The sequence below is a fragment of the Cricetulus griseus genome (assembly GCF_003668045.3).
Source record: "Cricetulus griseus strain 17A/GY chromosome 1 unlocalized genomic scaffold, alternate assembly CriGri-PICRH-1.0 chr1_1, whole genome shotgun sequence".
Taxonomy (NCBI): domain Eukaryota; kingdom Metazoa; phylum Chordata; class Mammalia; order Rodentia; family Cricetidae; genus Cricetulus; species Cricetulus griseus.
Genome location: NW_023276807.1, coordinates 197597009 through 197615079, shown reverse-complemented (window position 1 = coordinate 197615079; position 18071 = coordinate 197597009). Strand labels below are relative to the sequence as shown.

At 40.9% G+C, this 18071-nt stretch overlaps 1 protein-coding gene across 1 annotated transcript in view; it reads right to left on the bottom strand.

Moving 5' to 3' along the window:
* Kcnma1 (potassium calcium-activated channel subfamily M alpha 1) overlaps positions 1-18071 on the bottom strand; it is a 697898-nt gene that overhangs the window by 115476 nt on the left and 564351 nt on the right. The window contains 4 exon segments of the mRNA XM_035452632.1: positions 405-578; positions 6917-6925; positions 10420-10496; positions 17530-17616. Coding sequence (XP_035308523.1) covers positions 405-578; positions 6917-6925; positions 10420-10496; positions 17530-17616 — 347 coding nt within the window.

Here is an 18071-nt window from a genome sequence, read left to right as displayed (position 1 = left end):
GCAAGCTCTTTTTCTCCATCATTTTGATCTAACCCCCACTTAATAGTCATGTCTAAAATCTAAGGCCCACATTTTCATATATATCCTCTATTAAAATAGTACTTGCTATCCTGTCACTTTACTTTCCATTTTCACTTACTAAGACAAGAGAGAGGAAGGCTATCAGCAGGCTGTCACATGCCAGTCTTGTTCACTATCACAAGAAGCACAAAAAAAAGGTCAGAAGGGAAAGCCTTCTCATCATATACACAGAGACACAGGCAACATGTCATCACATACAAGACCACATTAGGAAGACAACACTAGCTCAGAGGACTCACAAGACAACAGGGCACAACACAGGACAGGGCTGATATCACAGACGAGCACAGACATGGAACTGTGTGTGTTGAGGTTAAACTTACAGGCACGGAAACTGGCGGAGCAATCATTAACAGAGACAGAAGAAAGCGGGAAGGCTCTCTCAAGGGTGTCCACGTTACCACGCACACGGCCTGACATGCACGAGCAGTCACGCTCAGAACGTCCGCAATCAAAACAACATGCTCGTCTCATTCTCTTGTAGATGGACATCTTGGCTATAACCATGTGGTTGGATGGGAGGAGAGGAAGAGCGGCAGTTAATGGCAAGGTCACATACAGCAAGGCAGCTGGAAGGGCACTGGAGGATTGAACACAGGTCTTAGTTCATGTGAACAGTCTTGACCCAGAAAAAAAAATACAGTGACTGTTGGTGACAGTTTGGTTGTACATCAAAAAAGCAGTGAAAATATAAATTGCCTTTATCGTCCCCCAAGGTTGTTGCATATTATTTTTGTCCCCTCGATGGAGCGGTGACCACAGGAAGAAGGCATGGCTGAACACATCCCGGTTCTTGGATAAAAAAAAGAGCAAATTACAGACAGCAAAAATGTAACCACCATTCTCCCCCTGGCACAATTAATGCAGGAGGGCAAAAGAGACACACAGCCAATCAGTTAAATGAATTGCTTATTTGGTAAAATAAATGGTTTTTGCAGAATGCAAACATTTCTAATATGTAGGCTTTCTCATTTCCATCCATTTCTTGGCATTAAGCAGAGCCTGGGACAAGCTTCCATCAAATTAAATGTGAAACGATTACGTGTTAATATCAGATCTGAGGATGCTTTTGCTGAACTTCCAGGGAGTGAGTTTACATGAGAGCTACAGGAATTTAAATTCACTCTTGACAGAACAAATAACCAAATCTGTCCATATAAGAAATGCTGCTACTCAAGGCTAACGCTGCATATTTGACATTAAAGGAAGTTCACAAATAAAAAAAAATCACCCAAAGCAATATGAGATGTTGGTCTCTGGAATGCTTGTAGCTACTCGTGGGTGGATTTTTTGTGAGTTCTGCCTTTTTCTCCCTACTCACCAGAATACCAGAAGACAATTAGGTGGCTTAATCATATTTTTTTCTTATGTAGAAAATATTTCCCAGAATATATTAAAAACAACAAAACATGAAATATTACTGGCATTTTCAGGCACCCTCAATAGTTCTTTTAAGGCTAGCATAGTGTGAAGGTTCGGTATTGACCCAGGAGTCATCTGTAAATACAGACCTGCAATGCTTCTTAATGTCCCCATCCTTTCCAATGCCTTTCCCTTTTACCCTTTTGGCCAATTTATATTTCAGTACAAGAGAAGCCTTTTGTACCTCATTTTGATGCTACAACAGGCAAACATGTTTGTTTCTCACTTCTGCTCCTCTCACAGGGTAGAAGAACTCATATCTTTCAAGCATCAAACACTGAACACACCCACCTGCTCCATGTGGGAAGCCACATTATTCCTCTTTATTTTCCTTTGTAGAGGATGGTTGCCCTCCTCCTTTAAAATATAGCTGTGGTTTTGCCCTCTTTGAATGTTACAGTCACCAGGAATGGGTTTAAATCTCTCAAATGGGTCAAGCCCTGTACTAAGACCTTCATGACTTGCCATACAGTGGGCTTGTCAAGCAAGGGGAACATCATGACTGTGAAGAGCAGGCACTGGGGAGGATGAATGAGAGACCTTCAGCATCATCTCCATTCCTGTGAATAGGCTCACGTTCCCAGTGGCATGGTCCTTTAGCATCCTAACTAAGGCCGCTGTTTGGATTAACATGCAATCCCAGCCCTGTTCAACTCTCAGTATATCATTCTTCTGAGTATAGCTTTTACCAAAAAAACTAAGAATCTGCTACAGCGTTTGAGTCAGAGAAAGTCACAAGGCGTTCTGCCAATGTCCAGGCCACCTTGATCAACAGTAGCGGCTGAAGTCAAGAAAGGGAGAAGAGAGAGTCTTCAATGGAAGACATGGAAATAAATTTAGCTGAACTGTATCCAGATCTGGTATACAACCTGGAAAATGAGTCTCCTGTTTTTTTTTTTTTTCTATCTTAACGCTTTAACAGGACATACTGACCTGTTATTTGCTAAGAAGAGAACAATGAAGGTGATTTCTTTTTTGCTTTTTGTTTGTTGTTTCACTGTAGATAAATTATTTTGAAAGTTGCTTTTTATCTTTCTTTTTTAAAAAAATCAAATACTGTAGCAGAGAATCCCATCAAACTCAGAAATGCTATGTTTCTCATTAGCAACAGTCCCTGGTTTTCATTTTCATACTGCCATTTCGGGTTCATGCATGGTAATAGAATGTGACACATTTATGGGGAAAGAAAGTTCATATATATATATATATATATATATATATATATATATATATATATGTGTGTGTGATGTGAATAGGTAACTTTTGAATCTTTTTTATTTTTCCCACAGAGGTCACCCTATCACAACGGGCAGTGAAGAACTCCCATTTCCAAAGTTTTCAGGAGGGAGAACAACATCAAACCAGTGACTCTCAGGGACTGTTTGAAACTGTCACGGTTGGCTGTCCTGGAGACCATGCATTGTTGTTAAATTTCATATTGTTAGCATGCAGTAACAGGCTGCAACTGGTAACCAAAGCAGCAGAAACCCATTTGCTATAAGAAGATTAACTGTTAATTATAAGCAGTCACATTCCAAAGCGGCATATGCATAAAACAGAAAACATGCTATTACTCGTCACTCCTTCCCAGTCATTTTACACTTACACTAAATGCAAAAGAGAAATCTCAAAGGACAAAGAGCACACGCTTGTGCGTACACACACACACACACACACACACACACACACACACACACACACCAAGAATGGTCAACATGAGCTCAGAGACAAGACACAAACAGTTAAAAATGATTGAGCTCCACATATTAACAAACCTTCATGAACCACAATGTCTAGAGTGAAGATGACTAGTTAAGAGTATGCCTCCTTCCCCGCCACCCCAGTCAGGTGTGTTGTCACCTATGTACTTCAAGGTCCACTTTCTAAGAAGGAAAGGATGATTCTAACCTTGCATCTGATGGAATGATCCATCAGGCCTGAGAGATATATGTATAGTTATGAGATTCCTTCTGGTCCATTATTACTCATGGCCATGGTCAGCAATGAAGACCTGAAGATTTGCCTCCTATGTGGTAGGTGTTCCAGAAAATGTGGGCATTCTATTCTTGGGTTATAAACTAAAGTTATGTAGGCACCTTCATTGTGGTTTCAATAAATTACAGATTCTCAGAACCTTCTTGGTAACTGTTTTCTTTTCTACAGCCAACTTGGGTTAGAGGATGCATTTCATGTATCAGAGAGGCACTTATCACCCCCAAGGTTGAGTTTCACAGACCTACTTGGAACATTTCAGTATCTATTTAAAACACAAGTGTCTCATCTACTCCTGATCCTAAAACATGTCTCCTCTCCATTGGTGTGTGCTGAGTTCCTTTCTTAGTAACCATTCACGGCTCTTCCTAGTCACCAGAGGAAAGGCTTTACGTAGATTGTGAAGGCAAAGCAAAGTAGGTCTATGTAGACATCTAGTGGATGGCTGTAGGAGTGCAGCTTGTTAATGACGTGAAGTAGAACTTGCTGGTTCATCTCTCCTCAAAGGAAAAGAGGGGCTTGTGGTCGCTAAGAATTGAAATGTGTGTGGTACCACTTCAATTCAATAGCTGCCTCCAATCTATGGATGTTTTGGGGCAGTAAGGACAAATAGTTGAAAGGTCCAAAGAGAGGATTCTGGGGGCAGTCAATAGTGGTAACTTGCAAGCATACTGTTTTCATACTGCACTGGCCCATAGGTTCTCCACATAGCTTTGCTGCAGCTTCCCAAAAGGAACTAGACAAGAGTGTGTCTCTGCAGGTACAGATGCTGCAGCTACTTGTCACTTTGTCTTAGGGCTCTTGGAACAACTTTATATTCTATGAATTGCCCCCATAGTCCAACTTAACTCTGGGAAAGAAGAAATATAAGTCACCTGGGACTTCGTTTTCTCTTTGACCCACAAAATGTTCTTGTTCTTGGACCAGTACCAATGATTTGAAGAGGTCATGTCAGTGCCAAGAATCTGATTTTGAGTCTTACCATACTCTAAAAAAAAATACGTTTGAACAGTTTCATCACTTCAGAAGAAAGCTTTTATGTGCTTTTCTTCACCACAATAAAATGGATATTCATCCAATGTTTCCATTATGACTTCCTAGTAGTATTTATAGAGATAAAATAGAAGTACTTCCCTAATGGACATCATCAAAGCTATCTGTTTACTCTTTGTTTAAAATAGAAAGCTTTCTCAGACACACACTTGTACAACTTTTCCTCTATTTTCAAAGGTCGTGATGGTGAGAAATTAAACCTGCTGCAGATGTAGCATTCTCACTTTTCCTTCCTTGAGACACACTTAATAGGATCAGGTGCCAGGCCTCAGGTCCTATGCTGGTTGGCCCTTCTGAGCCAAGTCTGGAATGGAAGGAAGGGTTGCAGACCATTCTGTCTGCAGGACCATCTGCCTCCGGCATCAGCAACCAAATGGCCAGCCACATTGCAAATGCAGAATCTTAATTTTGGGGGTGGATTGGAAGGGAGAGGGAAAGCAACATTGCCCAGGAGTCCCAGGTGGAGGTTTCCAGCTGCTGGAGGGAAAATAATTTAGGTTTCCAAAGGAGCAAATGTAAGAGGAGACTAGTGCAAAAGAAAAAAGAATGCCATTAAATCAAGGCACACTTCTCAGATCATAGCCTTACTTTTCAAATCAGCCCAAGGAAGGGAAGAATTGTTTCTTAACATGAATTTACAGCTATTCTTCAAGGGCTTGGTAGCAACCAAAATTATAAGCAAACCCTCTGCAGAAGAAAAACCCACTGAGTTTTTTCTTTGAGGTATATTGTTGGATGTAATGCTAAGAAGCAGAAGTTCTTTCACATCCTATAAAAAAGAAATGATGTCTTCACTTAACACAGTTGCTCCTGTTACCTTCTGGAGAAGAAGCATGGTCTTACATGTGGCTTTCCATGATCAGGAAGGAGAGAAGGACAAAGATGAAAGTCAGCAACCTGGAGCACACACCCAGCTAGTTGATCTGGCTCACACCAATTGTTCTGGAGCTGGGAAAGGTGGGAGACTTTGCCACTGGAGCTGTTTGTTGATTGACATTGTGTAGCCCTCTAGTTCTCAAAGAGTGCTAGAGTATGAAAGTCTGGGGGTGTAGAAGTGATGCTCCCGCATACAATGCACAGAGCCCATTTGAGCAGAACTGTGAGTAGCATTGAAGAAGAACATTGTTTCATTTTGGCATTACATAGATCATCAGAAGATTTCCACACAATGGAGACTACCAGAACTCAAGTGGTCAACATGCTTCTTCTTCTGCAAAGGAATATGAGAGGTCCAGGTGCTGAAACATCTCCACATTCCAGAGCCAATGAACTCAATGAGTTGTAGACTGGGTCTCCTTTCTGTTTCCATAGAGTCTTATATCTGTAAGTCAAGACCCAATGCTAATGGCTAGTGCCCATGAGAGAACTATAGCTGTAGGTCACACATGGAAATACTGATCTTAAAAACTACATCTGGTTGGATAAAGGGGATCCTATGCCTTGAGTAAGTTAGAAAGGTCTAAAAACTTATATTGACTTGTTGAGACTCCTACATGGCTCATTCATGAAAAGAAATATTCTCCCTCAGTTAACCAACATTTGTTTTCCTGAAATAAGCACATGGATCCTCCAGGATGCTTAACATTCGCAGAAGAACTGTGGAGGAACTACTGGGTGTTGACTAAAGGAGAAGTTGTACGTAAAAGCAAGGAAACTTTACAGACTGTTGGAAATAATTACCACTTGTCTCCAGGAAGACAGATACTTACAGTCCCAAAGGAGTACTCAATAAAATCTCCAGCAAGCACCTTCTTGTACAGAGAGGCATATATAATATGATCAATGCATTCCTCTCTCTGTGGAATCTATCTATGATTATATATAAAAATACACATTTTTACATATAAACTACTAGTGCATATCATATATATCACAACTCAGGAATATATATGTAGCCTATGATTTTTTCCTTCAAGAGAGGAATTCAAACTCCATATCAGGGGAAAACAAGTATAGTTTTATCAAAGGCAAGCATGACCATGACCCCCGATGGACAAAGCATCTAAAGCTAGAGTGGTAATTACTCCAGCCTAATCTGTGTCCCTTAAAAGTCCTGAGGCAAGGCCTTCAAGAGAAACACACTATTGTCAAGGTCTTATTTTCAAATAGAAAAATAAGACCATGTCCAGAGCCTGCTGAAGGCTGGGGGATGGGTGGATGCATGGAGAGTGGGCTCTGGGCGCTCTCCAGCTCCTGGCTACTCTACAAGGACTGTGTTGGGGCATGAGCGAGTTGGGGCATGATGTAACTGCTACATGCAACACAAATACCAAAAGTAAAATGAAACTGAAATTGTACAAAAAAAAGTATCTCATCTAGAGAAAGACCAGAACTAGACTCTGGGCTGCTGGGAACCCATTTTACTCACAATAGATCACTACCAGGGTGCAGTTAAAATAGAGTAGGGGCCGTATTCCAAGGCAGCAAAGAGGAAACAAGATAAATCAAAGATATGTCAATGATTAGAAATTAAAGAAAATTCTTTCACACACATCAATCTAGACATGATTTGTCCCTTAGGAGACAACCCTTGGCAACTTTTCAGAGGCTGGGAGAGAAAGTGTAAATCATTAGACCAGGTTTGTGACACAGAAAAAGAAAATGAGTAAATGGTAGTCTGAGAACTTGCTCCTTGGCTAGTCATCTGAATTGGACTTGCTTCCTGGATGGATGGAGAGCTATGAAGAGATGGAAAGAAATGCAGACGTTAAACTATACTACCACCATGGGATCTCCACAAATGGAATGTCCATATTCCATTATTCTCCGATAGAGGACACGAAACATTGAAGGTTACTGAATGAAAAGGAATGAAGAGGGTAGGGAAGGATTAGGAAGGAGAAACTGGGTAGGGACAGGAGGGCTAGGAAATATATAGAAAGTCTGGGGATTGCCATTAGCTCTGTTCTCATGTAGTTGTATCATTTCAAAGTAAATTATCAATTGTTGCACTAACAGGTTTGGATAAATAATAGAGCAGGTCAACTGTCCTTTTCAATTTTGAACAACAAGATGTGCTGGCCAGTGGCTTAGCACTGTCCTCCGTCCAACCATATCCTATTAACAATGCTAAGTATTTCTCATGAAAATTTCTTCACAGCCAAGAATATCTTCTCCAATTCCTTCAATGGTTGATCTTCATGAGAAGGTTTATATTCAAGTATTCATTTTATTTTAATCCTCCCATACATATCTGCATCCTGACCTCCAGGCTATGGCCTTTTAATTGGGAATAACAACATTTGGACAATTCTGATTATTATCAAATATTAACCACATAGCCCATGGCCTTGTCTCACTTAAAAGTAGCTTGGCAGAGACAATCCTTTTGCAGCAATTGTGTTGTACATGATGGGAGATTATACATTTCACTAGCTTAGCTTACTGTATTGGAAATGAAGGGGATAAAGTTATGTAAATAATAGTGTGCTTTTCACAAAAGGGTGGAGTTAACAGTTCACTGTTGTTTGCTTGCTCAGAACAAAGATGGAAAAAATACCTTGGATGTTAAATCTGTATTTGTAAGGATTTTAAAAGGGGTATGCCATAATGGACTATGGTGTCCTATGAGAGACATTCTAATTTCAGAGTGAATCAGAGATGGTCTCTCCTCATCTTGCCTTTTCCATCTGTCTTCCAGAGAATCCTCTATTCAGACACAAAGCAGATCTTTTAAACTGAGGCCTGATGATGTCATCTTCTTCCCTGAAATCACTTGGTGGCAGCTTTTGTGCACAGGCCTAAAATCCAGCTTCTCATCACCATCTCTGTCTTCTTGTGTGATCTCACTCTGTACCTCTCTCAATGTCACAGACAATAGCAGTCTTCCATCCATCCTCTAAATACTACTAATGGCTTCCTGCTTTTGAGTCTAGCCCCTTGCTCTTCTTCTCACCCATGTCTCACCTCCACTATTACCTCCCAAAGGACCAGTCAAGCTATGAAGTAGTAGCCTTCCTATAAAAGCCCTCACATCCTCAGATGGTTGTTCTCTCTTCTTAGCATGTAGGTCTCTATGAATTCATATATTTCTTAACATGGGTTTGTCTTAACATGATATGGGTTTGTCTCTATTATCTAGATGGAAAGTTTGGAAGGGATCTCATTCACCATTCCATCATTAGCTCCGAGAAGAGACTGTGTATGAAGAGGTTACACAAAGGCACACGAATGCCTGCTCAGTTAGTACACCAGAGTCTTGCCACTTTCGTAAGAAACCCAATGGATGAGTTTGCTTAGAAAAACACCCTCGCATGGATCATTGGCCTCAACATTCTCCACTATGAGAGTTTCCTTACGGAGTTCACTGTCTTGTTCTGGCGCTGTCTCTTGTCTACCTCAAGACGGCCTGTTCCTTGTTCCTTCTGATGGAAAGGATTCTGAAGGTGCCTTCTGTGTTTCTAAGTTCCTGGGGCACCTGATGTGAAGGGAGAGTGAGGCCTGGAGCCTGGGGGTTGACAAGATGGTGACCTTTCTTCTTCATCTTCAACTCATTCAGATGCTCTTCCTTATGAGTTGAGAGAACCAGAAATCCTTCTGGGTATGATGACAGTTTGGGAATGCAAACCATGGATGCTAAAAGGCTGGCTTAAGCTAGCGTGTGGGAATGAGTCTGAGAAGACTTCTACAGAAATGTCTCTAGACCAAGAATTGCCCACTGGTGTTTCCCAGAAGACCAACTTATTAATGTTTAGGCAATACCATCATATGTCTTACTGTTTAACATATCCTCTTCATGTGGCACAATGACAAGACCTTTCAGTGGCATACCCCAGAATGGTGGCCTTTGACTGATTTCTGCTTGTAAAAATATATTTTATAAGGGTGATGTTCCAAAACTCTCTTCCATTTCATTTAACCCAAGGTATCCTTACCCCTGTAAGAAAGATCAGGACACTGAGACCACAGCAACCAGATAGGCCTCAGGGGACTTCAATCTATGAATGCTGGCTGTATGATCATCAGCATCTTCATCCTTTCACTAATTAAGGAAGGGTCATTGTTCTTTATATGGACTAACTATACCCCTGCTAGTTATATAGGGTTATGGTGAAGATCAAAGCAAACATAATGAGGGGCTTCTAGAGCCTCAAGTCACCACCAAAGGGAAGGTAGCATTGCATTCATTTTTCTCTGGGATTCAGAACAATCTCTACTGGGATGTGTGATCAAATTGCTGCAAAAGGTTGGGCCTCCCCAAAGCAAAGACTGCTTCACAGCATGGCATCAGTGGAACTCATAAGCCAGTGTTCCCGAGTCATCATTGAGGGTCCATAGGAAAGCTGGGGTAGAAGACAACTGAGACAGATTATGCTGGAAGCTTCTGAGCCCAGTCCAGGTCAGCCCATAAAGCAATGTGATAGGGGATGGTCTATAGACACTGGTAGCCTTGTTAGGAGCAGTGGTTTTGTCCTGTGGTGATCTCAGTCTGAACCTACAAGAATTCAAATTTAAAAGCTGTCTATTCCTTTTATTTTGAGACTGGGTTCTGAAACTTGCTTTCCTTGTAGGACTATGTATAGTTGTTTTAGTTGGGGACCCCCCAAAACCTACTAGAAATCATGACATAAAAAACATTCTGTCCTCTAAAGCTGTAAATATCCTTCATTTTTTCCATGATATTTAACTTTCTAGAGAAGTGGACAGTAGGTACTAGCCTTCCACCTGGGCAATGACTGTGAATTTTTTCATCTTCTACTCTAAGCAAGGACCAGGATTTGTTTCATGTTTCTTTAGTGGTTGGGTAAAATCTAAACCTATTCAAGAGAACACTTGGTACTTAATGTTTCTCTAATAGGAAAAGAATAAGGGAAAGGAATTTGGGGACAAGGAAGGGGAGCAGGAGGGAGGAGAGAAAGAAACACTACTTACGCCTCCTGCAGCCACATTTTTTAATTCTTTTGGGATCTGTGACGTCATCATGACAGGCCTTGCAGTAAAAAAATGCCCTGGAGAAAGAGAATGGAAAAACTGACACATCTCATAATCCACTCAAGTAAAATGAGTACCACGTTTCCCCCGAGGTGGTGCCAAATTAATGAAACATGCCAGCCCTAATTTCCTTTCATCTTTTGAAAAGTTTAGACGTTTGCAGACAGAAATGTTTGTTGTAAGACCATTCATTTCAAACCCAGGATTCTGTGATTGGAGTGGGTGCTTCTTTTTATAAACTTTTATTTGCAAAGAAACAGGGAGAAAGGTCTTGCCCGTGTGACACACTAGGCTTGTGACTGTCTTTTCTGAGAACAGCACTGAGTACTGGTGCTTGAAACACACAGGCAATAGCCCCGAGTCTTTGGAGTGTGATTTAAGAACAATTCTGAAATCCCCACAGTCTACTTGAATATATATTAAAGGGGAGCAAGGAAGACAGTTCTCGGTCAAAACTAAATATTACCTTTGACACTTTGAAAGAACCATTCCTCATTAGCCAGAGAGGGGACTGAGAGTCACCGGAGAGAGGAGGGACTACAGAGACAGTGAGTCCAGTGGTTCTGGTCAAACTGTTCTGGGATTCAAAGCCCATTTCCCCCCAAAGCTGGCTAGATCCATTCACATTATGTCCTGCTCCAAGCACATATAATGAATAAAAGTTTTGCTCTTTCTATGGAGTAAGACTCAATGGGATGAGGAGGGGAATGGTGGGTAGAATGATCCCCAAGAAGGAGCAATCAACAACAATAACAAAGTCCTCTAATTTGACTTAAGTATCAATCTGGGACTCCAAAGTGAACTGGCTGTGCCAAAGCTTCTTTTGATGAGAAGAACTAAGATGATTTGAGAACTACTTAACATCAGTATCCAGAGGAATAACATGGGACCTGGGTGGGTGGGCTGTGCCCTTCCAACTTGAGTTGGTGCGAAAGCATGGTCATACAACCACTCAGCTATGAACTTTCAACACAGGACTCACTGAGTGACAGGAGATACTCAACTGTTGGTAAGTATATTATACAGGCTTTGTGTTAGATGGTTCTGCCAAACTGTGAGTTAATGCTAAATGCTTGAACACATTAGGTAGTCTGGATTAAAGTATGATGCTTGGTAGGTTATATGCATTTTTAGCTTAAGTTCTTTTCAAACTATGATGGTTTTTTGGGATGTAACTCCGTCACAAGTAGAGAAGCATCTGTACTGGGGAGGCCATAAAATTTACTGGAATAACCTTACAAGTCTCTGGATCCAGAAACTAACAATATCCTGGGCTTAATGCCTTTGCCACTCCCAACATGAAATTGAGTGCCAAGAATAAACAGGGTCATTTCTCGATGGAGGCTAAAGAAATAAACACAATTCCTAGGTTCTTTTATGTTTTCCACAGGGTTTACATTTCTACATCAAGTCCAATGCTCTTTCAATTCAAGGGGCTCCTTCATGATTTCTTTACACATCAGATGTCATTCTCTTTTCAAAAACGGGAAAAGCAGCTGTTTGCTCTGCCTGGCACTGTAGGTAGAAAATCAATAGATGGTGGTCTGCCTTGAAACAAGAGGGACAAGAAGAGGCATCCACTTACTTGGGGCAAGGAAGTTCCCACCCACTTCCTCCAGCCATTTTAGTCCCCCTTAGATGCTCTCATGGGAAATAATAACACAGCAGTAACAACAGCCAACAAACTATAGGCCTAGTACTGCTCTATGAACTTAAAAAGCACTAACACATTTGATCCCTTTGAAGGAAGCTTGATTACATATAAGGAAACTGAGACAGGGAGAGATCAAGTGGCCTTTGCCTGTTCAAGGTCATACTGCTAGGTGACAGAGTCTAGATTCAAGACCAGGAGTCAAAAGTCTTAAATATGCTTCTCTAAAGAGATGGAGATATGAAGTATAATAATATAAAGCTAAATATAATATATAAATATAAAATGAAAGCCTAGTTCTTTATAATAAATGTTTTATTTGTGATATACAATGTGATGTTTTGAAATATGCATATGTGATATATATATATATATATATATATAATATATATATATATGCACTAGAATGGTGAAAACCAAGCAGACCAACACATGTTCTTTCATCCATTTGTATGTGGAGTGAAAAAATTTGAAACCTACCCTAGAAGAAAAATTGCTAAAAGAGATTTTCATAAATACAATACACTGTTTTAAAAATATCAACCTATGGGCCAGGGAGATGGCACAGCCAGTAACAGCACCTGCTGCGGAACCTGACAGCTAGAGTTTGATCCCTGGGTCCAATGTGGTAGAAGAAGAAAAGTTGTTCTCTCACCTTCCTTCAAGGTGAATAAATTCTCACATCTATTCAACACAAATAAATAAGTAAATGCAAAAATAACCTATTTTAAATTAACTACGGTCATGGCATTTTGCAATGATCTCTTGCATTTATTCTCTTGTTTAAGTTAATAGTTTACGTCCCCTCCCCTGGCCCTCATTCTTCAGATATCCTTACTTCAGCTTCTAGTAACTACCATTCTACCCTGTGCTTCCATGGGCTTGACTTTTTAAGGCTTCACATGTAAGTGAGTTGTGCAGTGTTTGTCCTTGTGAGCCTGATTTCTTTCACTTAGCCAAATAGGTGCTATGGTCAGACAGATGTGGTTAATGAGGGAGATGAGCCAAGGGCTAAAGGTGTCCAGGGTCACATGAAGATATCTGCTCCAGATGAAGGAGGCAGATTCTTTAAACCACAAGTTAACGTTTGCTAAGTGATAGTTTTTTGGGAGCTACTCCACCCAGATAAGCCCCCATCACATTCTCTTGGCAATGCCCTTCATTACAACTATGCATTTGACCCTGCAAACTCAGTGATCCTGGGAACAAGACTCCATTGGTCTGAGTTTAAATCCCTGGCTATGGATTCAATTGGGCCTCTCACCAGTCCAGGTGTCTTCACTATTTTCCTGATGCTTGTCTTCTCACTCCAAAGCAACTACCACCCCCTTCTTTCCCAGCTCCCACACCAACAGAAAGACCTCCTCCACATCCTGCTACACTGGCCTTAGGGTCTCCTTGTCCTGTGTTGATCTGTGTAACTGGATAAAGGCAAAAGTCAAGGTAACTGGAGGTGGGATAGGATGAATTTGTTCTCTGGTGGGTTGTGGGATGTCGGGACCCAAAAATTATCGATTATAAAGTTTTGGGGTTCAAACCTCCGCTGTTTCCAGGAGCCTGAATCTCCCACTGTCTTCCAGATGCCTACTAAATTACCTCTGGATGGCTTGGCCTCAGTGGAGAATGTCTTCTACTTTGCATAACAACAGACCTAGGCCCTGGGTGTGCCCTCACCTGTTCTGAGGGTTTTGTTTATGTGCCTAGGGACTGTTTAGGTGCCTCTTGGATAAAATGAATTACTTGATATCAGCTTTATACATGATAGTAGGGGCCTTCTACTGTCACACCCACTGTTGGAAAGCTATTTAAGAGGATGCATGAATAAACCGGAGACTCCAGTTTCCAGCATGGACTGAGAACCCTCCTGAAATGTCAAGATGTCTGTGTCATGTCGCCAGGAGTTTCCCGGTCCAGCACTTCCTGACTCAGGGATGGACCTGGGGCCATTCAGCTGGCTCCGATCACAGCCCCAAAGACATCAGTCCGGAATAGATAGCCTCTGTAGCTTGGGACTGATACAAGCTGGGGCCTGGCAGCAACAGAAACATTTCTCCACTGGAGGACAAAGCTCCCACTGAGCAATCACCACTCCTATATACCATGCCCTCTTCTCCACCAAGTTTTCACCTTCTTACCCGGGGTCCCTGCAGTTTCAGGCTAAAAGTAGCTCTTACCTGCAGCTGCCTATAGGAGGCTTTGCCATCTTTCACTAATTTTAACCATCTTACTGTCCACCCATTTATCCGATCTTCCTCTATAAAATTTTGCTCTTATTTCCTACTTAGGTGGATCATTTGTTCCCTGCCAGGAACCCCCTATTAATGTGGCCCCATATTTATATCTTCAGCTCTCTTTTTCCCAGAACTCCAGACTCTTAGATCTACCTGACTTTATGAAGACTTCATGGTATATTTAGGAGCAAGCTCCCATTAACCATGGCCCAGACAGAATTCCTTAGTTCCTACCACCCCATCTTCCTCTAGTTTTCCTCATCTCAGCAAGAGATGGCCATCTTCATTGCCCTCACTGTTCATTGCCCCAAGCCTAGGCCTCAGCCTTGATTCCTCCTCCTTTCTCACTTCTATGACTGCACATTACAGGTTCTCCAGAGTAGTTCAAATGCAAGCCACATACTTCCTGAACAAGCTTCTGGCTTCTTCCTACACTATTTGACAGTCTCTGGATATCATGCCTCCTCTCCTGATGCATCACAGGCTAGGAGATTGATCTTTGAGAATATAGTTCTGATCACATCTCGACTGTAATCAAAGAATCAATGTGTTTCAATCTATAACAAAACCTTTCTCTTTGTAAGTGTCTGAAGAGCCAGATGCAGCCTTTGCTCTAATCTCTCCTCATTCCTATCCTTTGGTACTCTCCCAGCCATACTGTGTTTTATTGTCTAAACACAGTGTGTTAAACACAATGAACTTCATTATCTTCCTTTCCCATCTGATCTTTGCATGAAAGGCTCTTTGCCTTCCTATCTATTTCTGTTTGGATGTCACCTCCTTGGAAGAACAGCTTTTACTGACACCAATTGAAATCCTTCCTTCTTTTATTTTGAATTTTTTAAGAAACTGAAATTCTCTCTTCTACAGAATGTGACCTCAGGAAAGCAGATTGGCTCTCCAGAGCCTCCCAAATATTAATTAATATGCAGATATTTGATGAATGGATGAATGAATGGATTTGAGAACGCTTCCCAGTTTTGGGAATTCCATGTTTAGAGGAGAAACCAGAAGTAGAGTTTTTAATATAACAGCAAACAACATATTTTAACTTGACAACTAATCTATTATGTTTAATTATGATTCAAACAAAGTATGTATCTACTAAAGAAAGGGAAAGAGCCCCTGGACTGTGCTCCAGCATTATTTTAAAGGGGGATTATTTAGGGGAATCAAAAAAATTATGACCAAGCACCTATCCCACAGTAAACTCTTAATAAGAGTAGATGGGTTCACTCCTCTTTGTCTAAGTCTTCACCTCAAGTTTCTATGACACAGAACCCACTAACTTCTCTTATTGCATGTTGTTTTGCTCTGTTTTTTGTTTGTTTTGCTTTGCTTTTTGGCAGCCACAGCAGAGGGTGAAAACACAATAAGAGATCATGATCATCGTCACCTACTTTTCCATGTCCTTTCTGTAGTTTTCTGCACTCTTCACCTTTTTGAAACCCCCCTAACTGACAGCATTTCCTCTAACACATCACATACAGTGGGAAATTACAGGCTGGAGCTGGAGCTAGTGGTGTCAGCATGTATTTGTGAATACCATAAAGCATGGAAATGAGACATATTACATTCCCTAATATAGGAGGTAATTTGTTTCCTGGACTGCCTGGTATCTGTGACATTCATTAGTGAGAGATGCAGTAGGAAATAGAATTACATAAATAGGAGCTTAGGTTGAATTTGCTATCTGGGATGTGTGCATGATGTACGGTGGTTGTGATTCATCCCACCATGCTTAGAGCTAAGGTTCTGACTTAAGCTTCTATGTCACATACATCTAGTCCTAGTGAACTTCTGTCTCAGCATATTTTACCCATGAACCAGATAGAGATATATTTCTCTCGAACGGTTTAAGACTGTCAATCATTCTCCAATTTTCAGAAATAAACATATTGGAGACATCAATTAAAAAACGAAAACAAAAACTCAACCCCAAGGGTTCTTTTCCCTGGAAGCTTTTTAAAATAGTCTAAAAACTTGTTTAAAGTCCTGCTTGCTAGAGTTGAGTGGGTAGAAAGAAAATCCTAAACCTGGCTTTGTCAAAAAAAATTGTTCTATACTAGCATATCAAGACTTTGCAAATATACCCTGTTATTTCTCAGTGTGACTTTGCCCAAGTCGGTCAACAAAGTCATGCTTCAGTTCCCTCCTAGACAAATTAGGAACTGTAAGGCTACAGGTGACAGTGTGAGGCCATAAACACAAAGAAACCCATTAGTACCCAGGGCAGTGGTAGTGCATAGTAGGCTTTCATAAGGGGGTGTTGGCTTTACAGATAAAAGAGCCAAAGGTCTAAGGCTGATTTCTATTTCCAGGGTTACTTTTGAGGGTTAGCATAAAGAATAATACACACCTACCATAGGCCTGACTCTGAGTGGGAATTCATTAGAATACAATGGGCATCCACAGAGAAGTGAAGACCCTCATAGTCAGTATTGACTTAAAATACATAACACAGTTGTTCGGCTGAGTAACCTTTCTGGCTTACTTTTATCATATTTCCTGAAAGCCAAAGTTTTGAAGCTGGTGGGATAGAATAAAAAATAAATTGTAGTCTATACTGATACGCAAAGCCCTATGATTCCCTAAGTTACTTAAACAAGAATAAAGACACTAATAAAATTTTCATGAAATGTTGAGCCTGGTGCTAGCTTCATACTAGACCCAAAGAGGCTTCACAATTGAAGTTGACAATTTTACCTAGTGCTTTGAAAGTTGTGAATACAAATACAGGCAGTTTAATGTTCCATCTAAACTTTTTCCAAACTGTCTGAAATTCTACTTGGCACTTACAGCAGAAAAATCTGTAATATACAAGGACATTTACCCAAACGGTGTTAGGAAAATGATCTCAGACAGGGGCCAGGAGTCCCATGAATCTCCTTCAGAAAAGGCAAGAATCAGAATGACTTGAAGTCACTTCTGCTTTCTGGGCCTGTTTCTTTCCTTGTAAGATGGAGGGAGCAAATAACTAGGTTTCCTGATCTAAGATTTTAGAATTCTGACTTGAAGACTGGGACTGACTATGGGAAAAGATGCCTAAGGAAGCAACAACACTAGTTCTGATGTTAGAGTTTTGGACATATGGAACATGAAGGTCTTGGTAGATTAAGGTGTCTGCAGCTGGACCAGAAAGGAAGGCAGATACAAATAAACTCTTACCTTTTAACTTCCTTGGCATCACTTGCGATGAAGAATCCTAAAGTACCTTCTTGGATCTTAAGGTGATTCCCAGGGTTAATTAATATTCTGCTCAATGAACAGAAACAAACAAAGAAGATACAAGTATGAGCTCATGGTCTGGAAAAGACCCTAATGGAAACACCATCCTGTTGTTTTGATAGGGGCCCCACTAGTCTAATGCTTGTCCCAAAGACTTTTCCTTAGAGCTTGACATTCACTGGCCCACACATGTAGTTCAATCATGCCACCATTTAGTTCCAGGTGGTCACTCAAAGGCAGGAAAATCAAAAATCCAGGTCTTAGGGTCTAGTTTGCTTAATGGCATGGCTTAGCTTCTCCCAGAGGCACCTGGCTGGAAGCATGGTTCTCATTTTGAAACTGATTTTGATGGTCAAAGTTAAAACATAGCCTAATGAAGCTCTATGCAACACCCACTCTCCCTTAGGTGATATAGCATAATGGGACCCCTATATATATATACAGAAACATACATTTATACATACCACATATGTCCATGGGGA